At 38.7% G+C, this 23808-nt stretch overlaps 1 protein-coding gene across 5 annotated transcripts; it reads right to left on the minus strand.

Annotated features, from left to right (window-relative positions):
- On the minus strand, window positions 1-23808 carry RNASET2 (ribonuclease T2). 5 transcript variants are annotated; one of them, XM_041398160.1, is made up of 11 exons: window positions 23709-23808; window positions 22834-23170; window positions 19248-19352; window positions 17243-17309; window positions 11445-11500; window positions 10371-10428; window positions 9515-9585; window positions 7129-7242; window positions 4887-4932; window positions 4597-4671; window positions 1-2453 (listed from the first exon to the last, which is right to left on the minus strand). In XM_041398160.1, the coding sequence occupies exons 3-11, from the start codon at window positions 19334-19336 to the stop codon at window positions 2262-2264; spliced, it is 768 nt and encodes a 255-aa protein (XP_041254094.1). In that variant the 5' UTR covers window positions 19337-19352; window positions 22834-23170; window positions 23709-23808; the 3' UTR covers window positions 1-2261. The 5 variants fall into 5 exon arrangements, with proteins under 5 accessions (XP_041254094.1, XP_041254096.1, XP_041254093.1 ...); XM_041398162.1 differs by lacking the exon at window positions 22834-23170 and adding an exon at window positions 23226-23276 and having other exon boundaries at window positions 23709-23723; XM_041398159.1 differs by lacking the exon at window positions 23709-23808 and adding an exon at window positions 23443-23702.

Raw genomic sequence — 23808 nt, forward strand, 5'->3', positions numbered from 1 at the left:
TGGAATTTAGTTAATTTATTCAATGATGCAGAAAAGAATACAGGACCCATCATCCCTAGGCTGTTCTGAATTTTCAAGGTTGACAGAATTTATACTGCACAAGGAAGTGAGTGAAAACTCACTGAAGTGAGTTTTATGGTTCCCAATATACCTTTGTTTACTTTTTTTATTTAAACTGCCTTAATCCAACTCTTGAAATTGTACACATTCTGATGGAAAGAAACTGACAAGGCCCACAACTGGCTGTGAGCCATTGCTAGAAAGAACACGAAGGGCTGGACATGGTCTTTGGTCTGAAGTGGTGAGAACATTTATGCATCTGCTCTCCTGGATGCCCAGATACAGACCTTAAAGCATCCCTTAAATATATCACTTAAAACTTCATAATGTCTTGGCACATCTCTGTAATAAAAATCAGCAGGTAGCTTTAAAAAGATATTTGTATCTTCCCAGAAGTTAGGCAGATGGGTTTGCCAAAGCCCAAGCACCAGTAACCATATACATAATGTTTTATTGCTACTACTCAGAAGTTAACTGTAAAACATTTATTATTTAATCTGTAATAAAAAGTATGTGAGTATGGGTTTTTTAAGGCAAACACCATACTTCAGGTATGCCCCTTTAAATGGGACTTCAGAGTATGTGAGGTTGTTTTAGCCAAACTTTACTTTTTCTCAGTCAATTTTTACTCAGTTGCTGGCATGTTGTCTCCCTCACTCATTTTGGATTATGTTCTTTTCTCCTCAAAGTTTTAAGACTTATCAGCTCCTTCACATTTCTTGCATTTGAAAATGAGGCCGAAAAATGCATGGAATCCATACCACCTACTCTGATGCAGAGTTTGGTCATTTGTGACTCATGTGCATCTCTGCTGACTCCTTTTGGCAAGAGTCAAAGCTTTACCTTTGACTGAGAAACAGAACTGAGGGATTAAAGCAACTGCAGAAAAAACAGGCAAATGCAACAATCAGTTGTTTGACAGACCATAGTAATTTTTTGGCTGTAATCTGAGTTTCAAGAAAGGCCAAAGAAACTGACAGCATTCTGGAATGGAAAGGTAACAGAGCATTAAATGAAAGGTGATAGAGAAATACAGTCAAAAATGAGAGTAAATGGCTTCTGACCCCCCCAAAATAACAGATTTTTTTTTCTAATACTGCATTTCAAGTTTTCACAGTAATATTATTCTAACAAGCAGATGGTTCCTTGAGCCATAATTGTCTTTGAGACACACAGATCAATACAGCACTTTGGGAAAGACAATTATCAAAATTTGGTTCCCTTTAGAAACATCCACCTTTGTGGCATGTTACTCATCATTATGGGGTAGAGATGCACTATTGCCAACATCTGTACTTTTTACTGAAAATCCAGTAGTATTTACTGTTTCACCTATAAAAAGATGTTTCTTGGAACAAACTGATTATGTGACAATCTTGTTTTTATATACAAGTGTAGGCATTCACAAGTAGTAATGCTGAATGCTCAAACACAACTAAAAATTAGTAACAACATATTTCTAGGGCCTAACATTCTCCCGTACTAACATAAATGTTCTAGCATTGGTTGTTCCGCAAGAATATAGAGCTACTGTCATGAAAATAACCAAAGATCAGGTAAGATACAAATATAGTTTCCTTGAGATCTTTAAGGTAGAAAAGCCCAAATTTGGAGAATGTTATTACTTCACTAAGAAGTTATGCAAAAGTTGTCTTTGTTCCACTGTGATCCCTCAGTGAGGAAAGGTTCAACACTTCAGAGGATATGGTCTCTGTTCTGCACTTCTGGAGAGCAATTATGCAAGGCAGTATGGACCTCCAGATAGGTCTCAAGAGTTCTTTCTGTTTACAGTATTTCCCTCTCAAGAGTTCTTTCTGTTTACAGTATTTCCCTCTCAAAACTTGTCACCTCATCTCAGAGAGATAATCATCCTTTCAATAAAAGAATGAAGTTCCCTGACTCACTGGTAAAAACCAAAAAGCAGCTGAAGTCGCAGACAACTGCATGTCAAACTGAGAAGTCACAGTTCTCTTCTGAACATTGATTCAAACCATAAGCAAGCCAAAAAATCCACACCACGCAGTAGATAAAATGCTGATCCCATCATGTGGGCCACTCTCCTTTAATAGAGAAAGAACTAAAAGAACTGTGTTTTCCAGCAGAAATCTTCACTGTAGGCCTGTGATATGGACAGGGGCTTCTAATATTACATGAGTTTGGGTTTTGTTGCTGTTGAAAAAGCTTTTCAAACTCTTATGGCTTCATTTGTGATCTTGGACCTCTGAAGGATAATAGGTTGGGAGAGTATCATTGCAGACCGACAGCTCTGAAGTTCCAAGCTTCAAGTGAGCCTGCATTGCGTTGGATCCACCCTCCAGCACTGTGCAGTTTACCAGCTGCAGTTCTTTGGTGAAGCAGAATTCAATCTGGCCAATTGTTTGTGCTTTTTCACCCTAGAAACATGAAGGGTAAGATCAGCCTCATGGGAAGAAGAAAATAGATCAATTCTTCAGGTAAATTGTCCTATCTATACAATACAGTAGTGATTATTTGTGCATTTACCAGATGAAAAATGCAAAGAAAAGTACAAGAGGCATCCACTCTGAACAGCTGATAGTACATACTGTTACTCAGTACCAATCTGGGAGTTGTCTAACTAGTAAGCCTTGTTGTGAAATGCTGTGACACATTATCCTGGCCTTTACTCATCTACACAATGATGAGCTCTGGCTGAACTCTGTGAATACTGAAGGGCACATGTGACCAGAAAGATACTTTTCACCAACTCTTCACAGCAGGGTAGGAATTAAGGCAAATAAAATTCTCCATACATGAGAAGAGAAACTAAATTTTGTAATAGCTTTTACATAAAAGAATACAGAAGCAAGGAGACAAAAGGAGCAGAAGTGTCATTTTTGTACTACAAAAGGAAGAAAAATTACTACGAATAAAGCAGGCAGGCATGGAGGCCTTTCATGTGGCAAAAAGATTACAGGAAAATCCCACCCCCCAATGTTCAGGTCTAACAAAATGTGGAAAAAAAAGGTTTTGAAACAATTAAGCAGGACAAAAAATATGTACAAGACAAAAGTAACTGAGGTGAGGGGTTTCTTGTTTGTTTGGAATTTGTGTTATTGGAGAATTTATTTTGTTTGGGTTTTTTTTTTTAAGAAACAGAGAGTATGTCTAATCCATTTCAAACACAGAAGTACCTCCATCATGCACTTCAGGCATGGACAAGTCTAGAACTCTGAAAAAGGCCTATCTTCAAATAACTGAGATGTACTTTTTCATTTCTATTACCCAATACCTTCACCTGTTAAGTACAGGAGACCCAAGCTGTACATTACTTTCATATAACTGGAACAGTATCCCAAGTGTACTAAAAGCAATGACAGAACTACAGTGAACAGAGATAGAAACTGGGGTTTGTGTTAGCTCTGTATTTCTTTAAGGTCAAAAGGTGGGGGAGTATACAATCCACAGTCAACTAAAATTCCTTTGTTCCTTAAAGTAACTTATAAACACGTTAAAAATATTGTAACCTACAGATTTTTTTCCTGTTAAAAAACATATGAGTAGAAAAACCTCAGAGCATTACTAAAGCAAGAGTTGACAACACACTCCAATAGCAACGGTATCTTAGCAGGTTTTTATAAATTGTTGCCTGCATATGGGCAGTAACTCTGCCAAGAGTTCTGTAGTAAATCACCTTGAACAAGCTGAGATAAGAAGGAAACACTAATAAGAGTGAAAGTGAACCTTGTGGTTTTTGTGAACCTGAGATAAGAAGGAAACACTAATAAGAGTGAAAGTGAACCTTGTGGGTTTTGTTTCTTGCTCTATTTTTCTATAAGAGCAGAGTAACCTCACTGAAGAAAAGGAAAGAAAGAGCTCTACAACCTACACAACCTTCTGAACCTAACTGTTCAGAACACTATTTTGTTGCTTCAAAGGCACTTTTGGTTCAGATATGGTAACCTATACTTCACAGAACACTGTGTAGAACCTTCTCTACTGCATCATGATGCACGGCACAATTACTGGCAAGGAAAAGTAAAAAGACATGGAAATTTGAGACATGATTGGTTCAAAAGGAAAGACAACAGTGACCTCTTTAGGTATGGGCTCTCTGGAACAATCTCAGAGAGAAGCTTCTGAGTTGCTTTATTTCAGAAGGATTCTGACAGCAGCACCCTCACCAAGGCTGACATTCACTGCCTCCATTCAGCTCACTCTTGCTAGTTTTAGTAATCTGCCATGCAGCAACTAAACTTTAGCAGGCATGGTGGAAAGTGCCCAGCTACAGCAATACCTCTGACAGGGTGGTTACAGCATTCATGCAAGAGATACAGGTTTAAATATTTTAAGACAAAGAAACCTTTAAAACCCAAGTCCAAGAATTATACAATACCTATATGCAAACAGCTGTATACACAAAGAACACGTAGACCTAAGTTTCACCATACTGAAGATTTTTCACTCTATTTTTGCTATATTTTTGATACTTTAAAAAAAAAAAAAAAAAAAGTTTTTTTTTTTTTTTTTTTTTTGGTTGGTTTTTTTTTCATTTTGGGACCAAAGGGGAGTTTTTACCTCTTCTGGAGGACAGCATTGGATCTTTGGTGTTACACCATAAAATCTCATAAGAGCTTCCTTTATAGCAGTCATCTGAAAAATGAAAAAGCTTATAGAGACTAATAGGTCACAAGCACATCTTCTAACAGCTCCCACACTGGCTAAGTTCTCAAAAACTTTAATAAAAAGTACAATCCTAAAGAACTATAAAATTTCAAAAGATCATTTGTTCTACAGAAATTAGTTGACTACTACTGAAAAAAAAGGTCCATGCACATGATTTTGTTTTATTAAAGACTGCATCTTACCTTGTAATATGAACTGCTCGGCTTTATCCCAGCTTTCAAGAGACAACTGAAACAAAGATAAAACATTTTTCCATATTTCCTCTATGTAAACATACCTTCATAATCATTAGGTAAAACAGATCTTAAGAACCTGTCAAGCATTACAGAGATGGGAGCAAGGGCAACTTGTCTTTCATTCTTTGCAGTTAGGAAAGGCCATTTTCTGAAAGAACACTTCCCATATAACTTGGCAAAGTCAGGAAGAACCCTTTCCCACACCTTAATCTGAGGAACTGGAGTAGTTCAGTCTTCAGACACAGCTAAGGGAAAGGGAGTTTCAGAGCGCTCTGTTCAGTGCCAGGTAGGGCATGCAGTTTAATTGCTTCCTTTCCCCTGCCTTGAATCATTCCCCTGTGCTTCTGCCACTGCAGAGGGCACAGGGGCAGACTTGTGAGGGTGTTCCAGGCACCCTCATATTCAAACACAGGATGGGCTTCCTGTGGTGGGAGACACACAGCACACTGGGAGAGGGATACAGCATGTCAATCAGAATCAGTGTTACTGTCAGGGCAGAAACTGTTCCTAACAAATAAGTTTTTGAAGAGGAAAAGCTGGTCACATGAGAGAAATGAGGTAGAGCTCAAGAACCTGTAGCCTGTGTACCCCTTCCTTTAAGCTCAGTCCTGAGAGGAGTTCACATTTCCAAGCTGACAAGACCCAGGACCTAACACATGATGAGTCTGTGGGTCCCAGCTTCTTCTGTAAAAAGTGGGAACGGTGAGTATCTTGCAGGGTATGGATTCATAAATGCTGATAGTGCTCAACCCTTCCCTTCCAAGGTCAGTTTTGGCACAAGGAAGATTTTATCCAGCTGACTAAAGGACAAGCTGGTTTTCACTGTCATTTTACACTGCATATAAGGAGGCCAATAAAATTGGTTGATTCTTACAGAAGGCTGCATGATGTCCTCTTTTTAATAATTTGATTTGTGGAAACAATTTTTTTAATCACTGGCATTTTTTGTCTTTCAAGTAGAAATTATATACAATAAGAACATTTTCAGTCTTTTTCCTCTTCAGTAAAGATAAAATTAATTATACTTATTTTCACAATAGAAAATAAGCTTTGAGCAATTAATTTCAACATACTTCAGTCTCTATTCTTTTGCAGTGTTGCACATGCTGATACAGAGTCACATCATTGGTCACTGTGCCATCTCTAAATGTTTTAGTCACACCATCACAGCTACATAGGCAATTGACTTAGACATCATTAATTTTAACACTACATATGACCTGCTCAAACACTGTGAAAACCCTCTCAGAAAAATCTGCTACAGTTTTAAAAGACATCTTCAAAACCAAGGTGGGAAAAGGAAGAAATACTTTCTTTGTGCATATGCAAAATAAATGATACTTTGCTAGGAGATTGATTGGACAGGATACTGGCAAAGCATAAACAGGATAAGCTGTTTTGGGGTTTCTTTGGGGGTGTTTTAATGAGTTTTTTAAAGGTATGTTTCTTTGTATGAAACTATTTTCTCTCAGATACCGTCCGCCCATGGTCAACAAATCTAAGTCAAACATTCCTCTCTCCCTTACCAAGCACTGATCAGGAAAGGACTCCACCTTCTAGCATTCAGCTGCAGCCAGAACACAAGCATACAGCACTTGGACAAGACTTGGAATCTGGAATGGCCAGTGCTTTGGAATAGTAAGGAGAAATCAGCCCCTAGGACAAAGCAAGAGTGTCACATAGGGGCTGTCAGAAAGAACAGCAGAGGACTGCCTGCAGTGACTGAACCCTTCACAACCTTCTCTCCTGCTGCTGCCTCTCAGCCTTTTCCCACGATGTCCAACGTGATTTTGCCTGCAGCTTGTCCTTTCCCCTGAGCACTTACAAACAAGTGTTTGGGGCTCACCACAACTCAGAAGTTTGGGGGAATTTGTCACTTGATTTAGAACTTTATAGGTAGCATAGCTTTTGGTATGAAAATTCAGCCTGCAAAGCTGCTCAAAAATTTACTGGCTCACACTATCTAGAAGGATGCTGGTAAGAAAGATGATGGCTTATCTAACTGAAGTGACCAGAGACTGCTTCTCAAGGTAAAAACTCTTCCTCTCGACTTCAGTACTAAAAATAATTTATGCTAATTCTCATTTCCTCTCTACCACCAGATTTTTAGACTTTCATTTGAGGCTAGATCTGGAACCTTCAGGAACTGTTTGAAATAAAAGCCAGATCATCGAGTTCATTTACATACCCATTGAGATCAACATGCTGGTAGAGTTCTATGGTTTTACCAAAGTATTTTTTCTGAGAATTAAGGACCTCAAGAGTGGCTGCACAAGTACCATGTTTGTCCCACTCATGTTTCCTACAGGAGAAAAGCAAAACGCAAATTTTAGAACACATTATTGGCAGATATATGTGCTGTACAAGCTAGCCATTGTACTTAAATCAAGTATCTGAAAGGCTACACGTGGAGTAGAACACTGCATTCAGATTTATCACACATGTAAAAACTAAAGCCAAGCAAAATCATTCCAACCATTTCAATTACAGCAGCATCTATATATTCATGAAGTAAATATATATCATGCTCTTACAATACAATGCCCTCTCAGTGTACTTACACAAAGATGTTTGGAGGTCAGATTGCAAAAAAATTGCCTAGAAAATTACTATCTCTGGGCTTTTTGTAAGTTTTAGTGGAACCTTTTGTGTTAAATGCACTTTTAAAGCATTAATTATTTTCTGAACCCAAAGGATTAAGCCTTATTTTGGGTCAAACAGTGTAACTGCACAAGCTGCTAAGATTTTAGCATCAGCTTGTATGCTGGCCTGTGGCAGAATTTTCACAGGCCTCCTCTCAAGTCTTGTTTCTAGTCCACTATCCATTCTCCTAAGAGCAAGGAACAGAGAGCAAAAGAAATTCTTGCAGTATACAGCAGACAAACTCAAACAGGACAAAAACCTGAAAAAGACAAAAATGTTTCTATCAATTCTGAAGTCCATTGAAAGCCTAAGCAGCACAATCTTTAGTGACATTGCCTGTGGATGTCTTTTTTTAATTCTTTTCAAATCTTCACAATCCACTTGTACTATACAGGTATCAGTTCAGTAGATGTACACAAAGATTATCTAATCACAAACTCCTGCCATCATCACAGCATCCTGTGACCATATGATGCCTTAAGTACCGATCAAAAAGCAGAGAAGGACAACTATTATTCACTTGAAAGCCTACCTTGGAATTGTCCATTCATACTAAAAACTTCAGCTTTTTCTTAAGGAATTAAAACACTTTAAAAGAAATTATGTTTGAATCTAGAGAAATAGTGCACTACTTCTGAATAGAAAATTAATAAAGCAACTGTGGTGTCAGGAGATTTGAGGCAGGGGAGAAGATGCTTTACTGTAAGATTTTCACTGTATCTTCCCAAATTTAGCCTTGTAGAGAGTTCTCAGCTTGGCTGCAGCAACTAACACAACTGCATGTCAAATGAATTGTTTATTGCCTGGAAGAGTCCAGTTTCCATGGGTGAATTTCTCCACAAGGGATTTTAAATTACTAATGAGAAAAAACATCACAGTTTTAAAGTAAACAGAAGCTCTTTTAGGGGTAAACTTAGCAAGAAATATAATTAGGTTGGATCAGAAGCAGATAACAGTCAGAACCAAAGAGCTACTAAAACAGCAGCAAGCTGGAGGCAAGACTTTGCATGCAGGATGACAATTTTAGTTCAGAGAATGTATACATGCATGTCTGTAAAACTGGTGGTCATGTACCTGTCTTTTGAAGGCCTTCAGTAGTACCTATATTTAAGTGTCCTGCTCTTTCTAAAAAGAAGGCAGAAATAGAGGGCCAAAGACCTGCTGGCATTCAAGAAGACTTTTACTGCTACCATGGAACTGATATTGGAGTGGTTTGGCGCAGTCTGCACTGACAGTGCCCGTGCACCATCATCTGCAGCAAGCCAAGAATGCACCAGGTCCACCAGAAGGGACAGACTTTAGTCTCCCCAAAATATTTACCAAGACTTTAAGATGATACAGTGTCACTTTATTTTGCAGCACAGCCACGTCAAAAGGAAAAAAAAATACTGAAAACAGCTGCAGGCATTCCTCACTCCATCCTTCTGCACCTCTAGCACCCATGAGTGTGGTGGTAGCACAGAGCTGCTCTCAGTAACTTCACTGAACAGAGAAGTGGCTACCATGCACAATGCACTCTATTTTTCTATGTTCTCTTCTATGAGGAAGCCCAAAAGAAAAGCTCTCTCAAGACCAGCAACACAGTGAAACTAGCTAGGGAAAGAGATTTTGGAAGCTGCTCTTGCAGCTAGCTGTGATACCCCAGGAATGCTACTGCTACTCAGATTTAATGTGTCAACAGCAGCTGTTTCTCCTTTGTGGGGACAAAGGAAGGAATCATTCTCTCACTAAGTTTCATTTCTCTAAATCTTCTGCTAAGCCCTCTCTTCAACAGCTGTATTTTATAAGAGAGCAGATCTATATTGTATATGAGACTGGCAAGACACACTGCTTCAGTGGCCTCCTAGACACTTCTCTCATGTACCTGAAGAACTACTCAGATTTTCATAAAATAAGATCCAAAATGCTTTTTAGGGCTTTGTTGTACTCACCAGAACTGGGTGCGATTCAGAGATGAATGAAGAACATCAGGCCAGTAGTGTCTCATGTCTGACATAAGATCCTAAAAACACCAAAATTAATAAATGCACCTACAGCATTTAAAAGCTACTTCTTATACAGTCTACATAGATTGATAATTTTTTTACAACTGAAGCCTCATCTTTCAGTGTCCATAACTGAAACAATTAGTTGAGGAAAAATAAAAGGTCTTTTTCCCCCAAATTCTGAAAATGCTGTTGGAGGTAACAGGTACACCTACCTAAATATCTGAACATACTAATACTGACACACTGCCTCAAAGCAAGACTTTCCTTCAACTGTCCCTCAGCTCAAGTCTCTTATCCCTGTCTATAACATATCAAGAAATTTTGTTGAATTAAACATGTTGGGCGCTTTTTTAAGTAGAAAAAGAACAAAAAAGGACTAATGACCTAGGAGAAAACACACAAAACAGTACTCTGAACTCTTACTTTATTCTGATTTTGCAGTAGAAAATGTGAAGAGGTAGCACCAACTGACTGAATCTCTTTCTTTTCACAGGTACTTTTTGCCACTGCAGATCCATCACCTATGTGGTGGTGAACCTCTAGATTTTATTAAGGAGGATGTGGCTGAATGAGCCAAACTGCATGTTCAAAAAATCAAGTAGGTACATCTGCTAATGATTACAAGTATGGCAACTTCAGATAGTACCAGAAGCACTAAAAGAATTTCTGGAGTCCTTAAAAAACTATACCCCTCAGTAAACATTCGGAGTGATATTATGAACTGCAAATTTTGCATATAGGATGCGCAAAAGTAATTGCACTTAGCTCTGCCTGGTATGTCTGTTTTTGTTTCAAATACCTTGATCTCGGTAACATTGAAATGCCATGTCCTGTTACAGTCTTCAGCTCTGTCAGGCCTAGGGAAGCAAAATAAAATTGAAAAAAGATACCTAACGTATCATTATCCTGAATTTTAAGTACGCAGGATTATAGCTGGAGATCTTACTTAAAAATGAAAGTAAACCATAAGAACCTACAGTTTTAGAAGTGAAACCTTCAAGACATTAATTATGGCCAAAAGATTTCTCATGAAGATTCAAAAGATGGCCAAAAGATTTTGTCGTGATTTCTTTGTTTGGCCCTTTGGTCCCTTTCATTCTATGTAAAAGTCATTTGAGTGTGACAGTAACTTGGAAGGGTCTTGCACATGATGTCACTGGTGTCACTACCGACAGTGACCTCCTAAATTGCAGCCCCATCTGATGTTTCTGCAAGTATCACCAAGACACTCTCACGGAATCAATTCATAATGATGTTCACTTTTCCAGGAGGCATAGCTTAAACTCCTGTACCAATTTTAACCTGTATTTGTCAGGATAATTTTTTAATTGCTGCCGTCGGCATCAATTCCAGTGAGTTGATTCCTTTGAAGCAAATTATTCTTCTTGTACTTTCGCAATATTTGTGTGGAGATAAGATACTTAAAGCCACAAGCAGTCATGAGATATTAACAAATTCTTTTTACTCAGACAGACAGAAGAAAAGAAGGGAAACAATAGTTCCCTTTGTGCTTGAGACTATTTCTGATCTTATGAGGAGGTGTGTAAATAAAATGTTTATGTGGCCAGAGGATTTCAACAAGTCATGAGATACAGAAGTGTATGTCAGTTTTATGTCAAACCATAAGGTTTTAATTTGTTTCGATCATAAGAACAGACAGATTAAGATCTCCTAAAAGAACTCCACAAAAGCCAACCAAAAAAATAAAACCCCACAGAAAAACCCAACAAAACACACCAAACAAACAAACAAACAAACAAAAAAAACTCGGAAGAAACAAACCCCCACCCAACAAAACCAAATAACTAAACATCCTGGTTAAAAATTTGCTTTTTCCTTTCCATGCTGAAATAAAAACACTCTATGATCATACCACAATCCATGTATTGTCCAGTACTTTGGTGGGTCATGACAATCATTAGCATTCATCTGTAGGAAATAAAAACAGAGTATTTGCCGCATATATCCAGGAGTAAAGGTTTAAAGGCAAAAGTAAAACCTCATTTAATGATGGCCTGAGGTTCTACTATGGCATGCCAACTTTTCCTTGTCAATCAGGATCTCGTGAACCCCACTTACATAAAGCTGTCATGGATTATGCCACTTAGGGACCCAGTGACATTAAAATTTTGAAGCAGATCAGTAAAATCTGAACAGACAGTGTAAAGAGAAGACAAAAGGACAGGTTCTGAAGTAACAGAAAGTAGCCTGATCCATACTAAATGAACAGAACTTTATCTGCATTTATAGTACTCCAGGTGGCAGCTCTCTGTATTTTTCTCATTACCACATCTTTTCAAAGAGTGCAGAGTCATTAAAGGAAAAACATGCAAAATAAACTATAAAATTGGACAAGCACAAAATCCTCTTTAAGAGTGAAAAATACAAAGAGATTATATATATTGCTTATTCTAAATAAAAAAACACTTATGCTTTAAGGATTTTGGCTTGAGGGACAAGGGAATGGAGAGAAAATGAAAGCCTAAATACCTTCCAACAAAAATAGAAAAATAGAGCCTCCAATAAAAACTGTTGATAACACAGGAATAATAGCCTGTTAGAAATACGGGTAGTAATTCATGGGAATAAATGGTGTATTAAATAATATAAATGAAATAACCCGGGGAAGGGAAGAGGGGAAGGGGGTTTCCCCTCTCATTCCATTCAGGTTAAGAAATCCAGCCTGGAGACACACTGCAAAACCGCGGCAGATGGACATTTGCATGAGAAGGAGATTGTAGCTGCCAAGACGGGAAGTGGCCAACGACCCTATACGCCCAAAGGATGGCACCAGATGAGATGCCTACCAAGGGACCATTAACACCCGAACCCTGAATGCCCGGGTCCGGGAAATCTGGGCGATGCCTATCTGAGGGCCACTGGCACCTCGCACATGAATGCCGGGTTACGGGAACACGGGAAGACAGCGATTCCGCTCTCGGCCTAGGTTTTTGTGCAGCTTGGACAGAGAAGAGAAACCAACTTGAATATGTGAAACTTGGAAAGAGACAAAGGACTACTAGCCGCGGGCAAATTAAACAGTATAAGAACTGTGTCCTCGGAGCAGTGTGTGTGGACGGGGAGAATCTGGTCTTAGCGAAGCCAGGTTCCACGTTCACCCGCATCACTGTCCGGGGGTGATACGCTGTCCGTTTTTGGTGGTGGCTATCGGACTGTTATTACGGTCGCGAAATAAATTTTATTTTTCATAGTTTTATTAAAATTGGCTGACTCGCAATTTTCATTTATAACATAGCCTACACTTGAATTACTGTTTAGAGCAGAGACGTAAGCCTGAAAAGAACAAAACAAAACAAAAAAAAAAATCCATGTCACACATCAGAGAATACCATTACTGTAGTTTCCCTGATTATTCTTCTTAGGAATTACAGGTCATTCAAGTAAACACTTTTTGCCATTAACTAACAACTTCCCCAGACATGCTTTTCCCATAATAATAGCTTTCCTTTTTGGCTCTGCATTCTGTCCTAATTATGCCACAATGCCTTTTACATGATGCAAGAGCAGAATGTAGAGAGGAGCAGAGACAGCCTGTAATCTCACTAATTGCCTTCCACATGCCACAGGCCAGTGGCAGCAAATCTGCAACTTCTGCAAGACTTTCTTATTCTGTGCCCATTTCCTTCCTCTCCCCTCTTGCCACCAGTAATACAAGGAATTACACCCAGCAAAAGCTTTGTTTCCTGAAAGGAATACTTTGAACAAACACACACTGAAAATGCCTAAACAATATTGCTCTGTCATGACACAAGCTCTGTGGACCTGGAGGGATTTGGCTATCTAGCCCAAAGTACAGCAAATTAATAGTCAACAGCTTCCTCAACTGAGGTGGCAAGAAAAACAGTGCAATTGTGCTCCTTATTCAGTGTTTAACTTCAGTTCTCAGACATGCTAATGGAACACCCAGAGCATTTCAGATCTGAAACCATGGCACTTATTTACCCTGCCCCCGGTAGAACTGGGAGGTCAATGCAACCTACAACCTATTAGTTCACACCTTGCATGCCTTGGCCAGCTTCATTCAATCTCTTTTTCATTCTAGCCTTAGTATCTTTCCAATGTTCATTTTAAATCAATATAATAAAAAATGAAAATGCTGGTCTCCAAAGCTGGGTACCCCTGCTTGCTGGTGCAAAACCACTTTTTGTCAGCCTTCCTGTTTATCACAGACTGATTGCTGGAAGATTAACTCAGTCTCTAGAGAGTGACTGACTAGAAACAGAGGTACAAATATTTATTTTCAAGTGAGCACTGGACCCCAGAAAGTCCTACATACCTAGATTATTTGAAAAGAAGCACTGTTTTCTCCTGTTTTAAAGCAATCTGATAATCAAACCAATCCAAATGAAGCATATATGACCTATAAAACTGAGTGAAGGGCTGGTGAGGCTGTAGAGCATCCACCATGCTGAGAGGGAACACTACAGCAAAGGGATTAGCGTATTTGTAACAGCAAGTCATTGCACAAACAGCACGTGCCAGAAGCATGGAAGCTTTTATCATCTTTGAAATGCCAAAAAGTGAAATACCATTGACTTGTCCCAGAAGTGTCACCTGTTGAGCTGCCCAAGTTACAAATCCTTTGGTAAAGCAGCTGTTAAAGGCAAGAGTAGTGCTACTGGGTCACATACAGATACACCAAATTCAAATAAAAAATCAGCTTCTGGGAAGTGAAATATTTACTCCTGTTCTCCCTTCCAACTACCTTTCTTCATTAGGTCATCTCTTTAATTAAGAGAAATTATAAGTTATTTTGTAATGAAACATGGCAACTGCAAAGAGAAATTCTTATTTTTGAAACTGTGGAGAGAGTTCACCTCTTCAACTTCTTCTCCTCAAACAGTGTGCAATTACTCCCCTTCCTCCTTTAGTCACTTTAATTCTTTCTGTATTATGTGACTACTTCTATTTTTATCAAAAATAAGGAAAACTAATATTTCTATTCTTCATTTAAGCCTCTGCTATAAAATCATTGCCAAAGCCTGAACTTAAGAAAATTATCTCATATTGAAAAATAAAAAAAAAAAAATCATCTGTTTCTTAACACAACATTCAAACTTGAATTCAGGCTGTTCTGTTCATTACACTATTCTATTGTCCTTTTTTTTGACTCTTTCCTTTAATGAGCACGTATGTGAAGTAAAAGGCAGATGACAGCAGGTACCATTTCTTTATTGTACTTCCCATTCCTAACTGAGAAGGAAATGAATAACTTACAAACTTGCACTGGATTTTCCACATTTCACACACACACACACAAAAAACCCCAACCACATAGAAAATTTCATCTTTTTGCAATCTCCAGGATGCAAAAGCTGAAATAATAGTTCTCTTTTTAAGTTCTGGAATAAAAGGTTTTCAGAACTCCATAAAAAGGGAGTAGGAAAGTCCCTCTTCTTGCCCTTGAGTTGCTCTTAAGTCACATGCACTTGTTACTGAAAAGTGTGGCATGAATTAGCCACAGTCACAATTTTTTAAGGGAACATGAAATTCATAGTCATTTGAGGTCTGTGAATCTAGCTTAGATATCTTTGCATAAGACATAATGACCTTAGGTCAATTATATGGTACTGGAATTTCTAATCACATTAGAAGGAATTCACCCTTTTCATTGTAGTAGTCAGTAATTAGGTGCTGGGGTAATCACTGCTTCCATGATATCACTTTATTTTAATGGGTTAGTTTGGAAGATATGATTACAAAACACTTTCCAATTTAATTGTGCTGAACACACTCAGTATTAAAAAGCATCAGCTGAACACTAACTTTTTAAAGCCCAGGAAGAGCTGGGATCTCAAATTTCTGACATGCTGATCTGGGCCCTCTAAATTTTAAAAAAGGCCTTTTGGGCCTTCAAAGGTCTAAAAAACTTTACAAGCACAGATCTGCAAAACAGGTAGGAGTTAAGATGAAGCTCATCCACACACCTCAAGAACACACTGTATATGAAAGTCTATAATCAGATTCTTTTGTATAGGAGACATAAACTAAGAAGTCATTTCAGAAAAAAAAAAATTATCTCACAGCTTTTTCCCATAAATGATATAATGACTTTTGCTGTTTCTTTCACAACTTTTTCCTTTCAACATCATGTCAAGAGTTTTAAACTGAATAATAACATTATAAATACTTACACCCTGAATAAAACCAGTTATCTTATATAAATACACCAAACACACAGAAGAATCTACCTACTTAAAAATACTTAAATTAATTCCTGAATTTAGGAATTCCTCTTATGTAAAAGAAGAAAGCTGTTATAGGAGTACAGTTGAGATCTTGTTTCTTCATATGACTCAATGATGAGAAACTAGGAAAAAAAAGTCACTTAATATGATTTTAATATCCCTTTTTCTGCATATCTTTGAATATGTCTGTCCATCTCTTATTACAGAATATCATAAGAAATTAACAAAGTGCAAGGATGCCTACATTTTCTGATGCTCAATATCTTCAGTAATTCACTACAACTTCACTACAAGATTATGTGAATTATTTGTCAATTTACTACCCTGCGCTATTTGTCAATGCACTACCCTGGAATTCAGAGGAGTAACCAGCATAATTCAGAGGAGTAACCAACATACACATAAATACACAGTGGGAAAACTGGTTGGTAGGGGTTTGTTTTTTAAATTTTGGGTTGTTTAACTTTTTTTATTTTTTCCCAATTGTTCTCATGTCATTGATGCAAGCAAGGGTTTGCACTGTTACTGACTCTGAACACTGAATTGTGCTACAAACTCACCGACACCAACATCTCTGCTTCATGTCCGTAACAGTGATGTTTAATCAACAGAAAATCAGACACAAATGGCATCAAATCTTTCCTTATTTCCACAAAAAAACAGGCAAACAAAAAACAGAACAGTTGTCTCAGTCACACACATCTGACTTTTGTTATTGATATTACCCTCCACATTCATTTGGCTGAACCTGAAGCTACTGTATTATCTACAAGGTTCTTCTACCTTGTATCAGTAAATCTGATCATATTTTTAACTTAATTGCATGGGAAGAGACCTTTGAGTACTTCCAGTATAGGAAAAGTGTTCTACCTTTTCTATAAGTGTTCTATCAGATGGTAGTAGATACTTAATAGCAATAGCGTCTTAGCTGTGCTTTGACAAAACATATGTTGGAAGGTTGGGTTCATAGCCCTCAAATACAGCAAAAAAATGCAGAAATACTCAGAGACACCTGCCACAACATCTTTATAGCTCTCTTTCCTGACTGAATCAGTATTTGCTGATATCATAGAAAATACTGGAGCCATAATTACAAAGCTAAAAAACCTTACTGTGCAGCAGACAGTTCAAATACTGAACGGTCATCAGCCAAATAAGGCAGGCAAGTCTTCCCACAGAGTCTGATGAAAGTCTAGGATTAAGTTTATAACTAATAAAATGCCACAAATTCTGTAACAAGGTTAGTACACTGACAACTCTATCTGTAACTCACCAAAATCTTTCCTGTTATGGCTGCTCTGCATTGCAAGGGAAATAGAAAAAGCTGCATTAAGAACAGGAAAAGCCTTTATAAAGGCATAACCAAGATTAAATACTTAATGGGCTTTATTCACTCTGTTTTCACACATTTATTATCCAAAGCTACCTTTTTTAGGATAAAAGAGAAACACAAAAATCTCACCTTACATACAGTCACTGGCCAATGATGAGCAAAATACAGTTTTTTCCAGGCATGAGGGTGGATGTCACTGGAGAGAGACAGACAAATTTGTTTTTCTTCAAGTATTTTTAAAAAGAGGAACACCTTCAGGCACACACTCCAAACTAACGATTCAGAGAGAAACAACATATAAGGAAACATGCTAATATCTCCATTGTTAAACAAATTCTCCTTCTGGCACCCCATCTCCATATGCTTTCTATTTCTTAGGTATGCAGAGGGGGGAAAAAAACCCCTCAAAAATTTGTTCAAGAAGTGTTGGAAGCCTGTATTGCCTAATTTCTATAAAGGTCTTTTCCAACAGTTTTGAGCAGACCTATTCTGGTTAAGTAAACGTAAATAAAAAGCCTGTTGCATCAGACACTACAGCAGATATATTTAGTTATTAAGCAACCAGACAAAGTAACTAAATAGAACAAAAAAATAAACAGAATTGTGAATTATTTAAACTGACAACATTATGTGCAGAACTGTCAAAATAAATTGTTATTCTCTGGAAGCTAACAGCAACTTGTCAGTCATCAGTTCTTGCTAGATGATATATTGCCAAAAGAAAAAGGAAGAAAAAAAAAAAGAAATAGAAGACCAAGCTAATTCTTCTCAACCTGAGGACAGCCTAGGGATGTTTCCGTGTTATATCACACCTCAGTTTTTTCCTCTAGTTTTTCTACTTTGCAATGGCCACATTTTCTCTTATGCATTCACACGTATCCATGGTTTTCTATATAATTTAGGAGAATAGCTCTGGAACCTAGCAGGCATAGCCACAATGAAAACTACTAACACTTTTATAGAGGTCTTTTTTTGTAGAAAGAATGTAGAAACTTGAATAGAGAAATTGCCCTATATTGCAGAGCAGTTAATTTACTTGGCTTTAAAAAGCCCTTGCTTAGAAACGATCTTTCATTAGACTTCTCATAACATCTTCGATCTGTATTTGAAATAGCAGCTGAACTTCTGCAATGTCAGTCATGCCAAAAGAGTTCTCCTAGAACACACTTTTTGGCTAAGGATGGGTCAGAAAACTTATTAAACAGAGCAAGTTAAGCTCAAAAATGGAATCCAAGGAAAGCCATTTTCAGTACCTATGCAGCTTCAGAGATATCCTCCCCTTCTCTGGACCAGAGTTATCCTGCTCTGTTCAACACAGCAGTGTGACTTTAGAGCTGACTCTTTGCCAAGATGTCCAAGCCAGAGCCCAAATCGTGGGGATTGAAGAAACATCAGCAGAGTGTCTAAGCTACCCATCAACTGCAATGTAGGCACTGAAAGAAGTTCAGCACTGAACTGAGCACCCCTAGCCATTCTCTCTAGTCTCTCAGGACTAAAGGAAGCAGAAAAGCTTATTTCCTCATCTAATGCAATAGGAATTCCAGCTTTGACCACAGAAGGGTATGACTTGGGTGTGGTTTCTCCCATGGCTCGTTGGCATTGAGCTCAGATTTTGCCAAGGGGCAACAACCACCAAAAGGTGGTGAAGCAATCTGATACAGTCTCAGTTGGGATGTCATATATAAAATATATGACAAAAAATAATTTTATGTTGTCACAACTGAGAAAACAGCAAGGAAAAGAAAAGAGAAATTTAAAAAGTAAACAACGCAACAATTAGCGTAGTTCACCCCACAGGGATGACTCCAGATTTTTTGCTTTAAGTATCAAAATAATTTTCACTTTTTGTCGTTACTACATCACAACTCTAACTGATTCATCTACAGCAAGATTAGAAAAGTTTTAAGTGCATCAAATGGAATTTAAGTTTCCCCTCTTTCTTCATGCTGACACATGTAAAGGTTTCCTCAGGCATGATCCTCTAGTTAATGTAGATGCCTTACTGTAAATCACCTAAGGGTAGAATAACACATAAAAAATAATACATAATAACAAATTTACATTAGAAGTTAAACCATTCTGATCTGCACTTACGAATGAGTTGTCAGATGTTTCATTTTAAAGCACAACTTACCTTTGAGTAAATGTATCTGAAGTACACCAACAACATAGTGTCATGAAAAACCAACCCAGAATCCAATAGTGCAGCTTTGCAGATCTCATTTTGTTATCCAAATAGCTGTAAAAGGTGTTGAAAGAAGAAATCTTTACCTATCCAACACACTTAAAATGCAAAAGAAACCTACTATGTCAGAAATAGCAGGTAATGATACCTCTAGGTTAGATTTACAACCATGGGTAAATGGGGATGTCTTTCAAGGCTATGCCTGATACCCCAGCTTGTATGGTAATTTTCATAAACTAATGCCATCAAGGATGAGATCACTGTTTCCTTTTTCTTCTTTACTTACACATGGTTGCAACAGAGCTACCTTCCAATTTACAGAAATATGTAAATCTTCTACACAGCTATACTTTATGTAATTGAAGACTCTACTTGTAGTCAGATTAAATGGCCAAAGTGATTCATTAAACAAACTTTGAATTTAATATTGAATATTCGTGTTGGATTGGCGAAGGCTGATATTAGAAACTCACAGGAAGCCAAGGATGATGTCCAAAGATGGAATTCTGCCTAAATGCCAGCTGATTACTAAACTAATATTTTTTTTAAATGCTATTAAAAGCACACAAGTTTCTGTTCCTGTTATAAACCTGACATAGCCTCTGTGAAACCATGCACAATTTGCCTAATACTTCACGGACCTTAGAAGTCATGGGATAAAAAAAACAAATCAACCTTCACAAACAGAAGAACTTTCACTTGGCACAGGTCAAAAATCCCAAGTGTCTCCCAAATCTACCAGCCATTTCACAGTATTTCAAATGTGACCTTCTAGAAAGGAATGCACATGCACATATTTACATGCAAGTTATTAAAGCCTCACCAAACCTACTTCCTAACTCCGTCAAAATCCTACACCACAAGACACTGCATGTAACCTAGGTGACCTTTCAAAGATCTCTCACTACACAAGTCGTATTCTTTTTTCCTATGAAGGTTTTTTTAAATTCATTCTTACCACGTCAAGTAAAGCCTGTTTTGACACCAGTGAAGACATGGCTGATTCCACCACTCCACTGAGAAAAATCAGTGTAATTCATATTCACAGCTCCTTATAAAGAAGAACCCATTCTCCCACAGTTGTTATGTGGCTCTGGACCCAGCCTGCAGAACCGCACAGTTCTGCAAATGCTGTGCCAGAGCTGAAGTACAAAGGAGGGAACCTCCCTGCTTGCAAAATGTGTGGGGATTTCAAAACTGGTGAGGGGCTTGGGCAACAACAGTAACCGTTAACCAGCTAAATTTATCACAAGGTCTTGCTAAATTGTGAGGAAGCTAACACCTTTAAGACATTCTTCTATTTCATACATTAATGGCCTCTTTAATTTGTAATGGACACATTATCAAGATACTTGGCCTAACAGAAGATATAGTAAGATAAATATTAGTTGCCAACTGTTAACTTCCCAATCTAGTTTCTTAAAACACCAGAAGGAATTTCACTCACCAGATAAAATATGGAAAAAAAAATTAAAAAAATCATTTGGAGAGTGCTACTTGTATAGAAAAGCAAACACTAATATAGAATTAATCTTCAGCAACAGCTAGCCAAAGCAATACATATATGCTGTATTAAAGTAATTTATATAGTCATACCGTGTATAACAACGTCACAAATAAGTAATTAAGTGCCAGATAGCCAATTTCCCTAAGAATTCTGCACCTTAAGTGATCTCCAGTCTCATCACTTGACCAACAGGAATGAATGATGATGTGAGATTCTGCCTTACAGACCTGCTTAATGGTTTAATCTCCTATTATTTTGAACTGAAAACCAACCAAGCAAGACTACTTTTCTGCATGAAAAGCTATCAAGACAAAGCATTGAGAGAAGTAAGGAGTATAAAATTCATGTAAAATTCTGCTCTACCTACAAAAAGCAGGAAGTACCACTTAAAAGACAGTAATGTCACACATCACCAAAAAAAAAAAAAAAAAAAAAAAAGCTGTATTCTACAAAGGGGTGGAAGAAACACCTTAAGGAAGTCAATTAGGAAAGAAAACTAACCCAGTGGTACACTTCTTTTGATGTAAACTGGTAGGCAGAAAGAAGCTTTTTTTTTTTTCACTGACTAAGTAGCAAAAAAAGCATAAAGGCTATTGTCTCCTTTCTCACTGGATTCTTATGTTTGATCAAGCAACAACCAGGAACAGAGGGGGCTTCAAAAAAATGCTGCTATCAGAGCAGCAGAAGGTGCTGATTTATTCTACATATTGTTCTGATCCCTGAAACCAGATTATAGAGCAACGAAGCAGGTTTGAAAGCCCCCAGTCTGTAACTTCCACTTTTTTTCCACTGATAAACAATCCATACTCTCTAAGGATTTAGCTCAACCTTGCAGGTACCACAACACTATCACGACAGACTGAGTGATTTATTCAGGCTGACCTTTTATTTGTCTCTGACATTGGTGGTGGTGGGTGAAAAGTGGATCAATCTCACCTTAAAGGCATCTGAATGATATGTGTTTGAGGAAATACATGCATCAAAATGAAAACTGCATTAACAACTAAGATGCATAGAGCACATACATTTTTAATAAAAATTTCTTCTGTTTATTAAAAATTACACTAGATTACTAATTTCACAAACACAATAAAGAACAGATTTAACAAATCTTACACCAACTCTTCTCTAGTAAGAAACAGGGATTTCATATTATAAAAGTTAGTTAGAAAAAAAAGTCAAGATGTTCCAAAAGATTTCATAACGTAGAAAACTTAAAACTTCTAAATGAAACCTGCACACATACATAAAATTATTACTTTACACTAGGCTCATTTTTATTATAGATAAAATTCCAAACGGCATGATACAGCTTTGGGATTACTCTTGGTGTATTGTATCTAGGAAATGAATGCAAAGCACATGTTTCTGTGTGTGTTTCTATGTTTTGGTAACCCAGTCAGGGCAAGGTCACTTTCAGTTATGTTAGCATTGTTCCATGCTGTTTTCAAAATCACCTGCCCAGGCTTATCAACCTGTGTTGAGACCTAGAGAGAACTTGCAATAAATAAGGAGAAAATCCTCCTCTAACACATTCACTATAGCTTGAATTCTAATACACCACCTTGAGGGGAGTGCTGATGTAGCACATGCTTCTTTTGGACACTAGCAATTAGTCACTTCTTATTTTACTCCCTTATTTTGTTTCTGTTTTGCTTTTAACAATTAGCTTGACTAGCAAACCTCTCATTAATATAAAATCTCCTGCTCTACAGTTTAGTTCAGCATGTAAATTCAGAAGATAAGATAATGCAGAAGAGCACTCAAGCAATCAGCAGAAGATGCCCATAGTTACGACATAGCATGCACTCAGCTAAATGCTGGCAACAATGTCCAGAGATAAGATTTAGGACAGTTAGCGTGGCATCTAAAGCCACAAAAAAAGGAGCACACAACGGTTTGGTAGCATCCCTAACAAGTCAGCATGTGGCATCTGCCACACCGAGTTAGACAAGCCAAGTCACAACACTGTATGCCAGAAGCATTAATTTAATTTATAACAACGCTCTTAGCTCCGACAACTTTTACCTCCACTGTCCACTCCCAGCTAACCCTGCATCCCAAGCCCGAGTGCTGGTCCGAGTAACAGCAACAGGCTCTTCGAAGCTTTTTCAGAGGCAATACTCACGCCCACCGCCACAGCCCGATTTCAGCAGTGGCCCTCTCACAGCGTTCAGTGCGATGGGGGCTCTCACCGCCGAGGCTGAGCGGTGTCGAGGTGAGCCCGGAGGAAGCAAGGACTGCGCTCAGCCGCCCGGCTTCCTGGGGAAGCGCCGAGCATTGCGGCACCTCGCCCTCCTCGCACGGCAACCAACACCCGGCTCTGCTCTAGCACCGATGGAACCCCGACAGCAGAAAGCCTTTACTGCAGATAAACAATCATTACAGAGGTGTCCGCACAAACTGTAAAGAATACAAACCTCCTGAGCACCGGAAGCGGGGGGCCTCCAGGCGACAGGAGGATGCCAAAGCTGACGTAAGGTGTAAAAAACCCCCAAAAAACTATTATGAGTTTTCCCGCCTTTAGGAAATGCTGCCACTTTTTTGGCTGACTTTCGATTTGCTATGCATGGAATTTAAACCATAAGAAGTGAAAGCAAACACAATCAGAGTCCGCCCCAGGCCTGCAAGTCCCACCTTTGGAGCTCGCGCAACTGAGGATCCCAGTGGCAGAGAGCCACTATCCCAGGCAGAAAAGCCTACTCAGAAACACCTCTGACGGGCCGCACCGCAGCTCCCTCCTACCCGGCTGCCACCGCGGGAGGGTAGCCCCACGGCGGGCAGGGGGGCGGGAAGAGGGAGCCGAGGAAGGCTGGAGCGGGGACAAATCCGGCCTCCGCTGCCTCGGGGTCAGAGCTCAGCGCGCTGCGCGCACCGCTTCCCCTCCACCCAGCCCGCGTTACCTTCCGCCCCAGCACAGCCCGCAGGAGCCGCCCCGCGCCCGCCCCTCTCCCAGGCCCGCGCACGGCCCCGCCCCGGAGGGCGGGCGACGGGCGACGGTAC

The sequence above is a fragment of the Onychostruthus taczanowskii genome, unplaced genomic scaffold, assembly GCF_017590055.1.
Source record: "Onychostruthus taczanowskii isolate IOZ18803 unplaced genomic scaffold, ASM1759005v1 scaffold141, whole genome shotgun sequence".
Classification (NCBI taxonomy): Eukaryota; Metazoa; Chordata; class Aves; order Passeriformes; family Passeridae; genus Onychostruthus; species Onychostruthus taczanowskii.

Coding starts and splice junctions, on each gene's coding strand:
- RNASET2 (XM_041398160.1), bottom strand. CDS start 19,336: ATGAGATCTGCAAAGCTGCACTATTGGATTCTGGGTTGGTTTTTCATG. Junction 11,501..17,242: donor GGCCAGTGACTGTATGTAAG/GTGAGATTTTTG, acceptor TATTTCCTACAG/ATGAATGCTAATGATTGTCA. Junction 2,454..4,596: donor AATGCTGTCCTCCAGAAGAG/GTAAAAACTCCC, acceptor TCATGTTTCTAG/GGTGAAAAAGCACAAACAAT.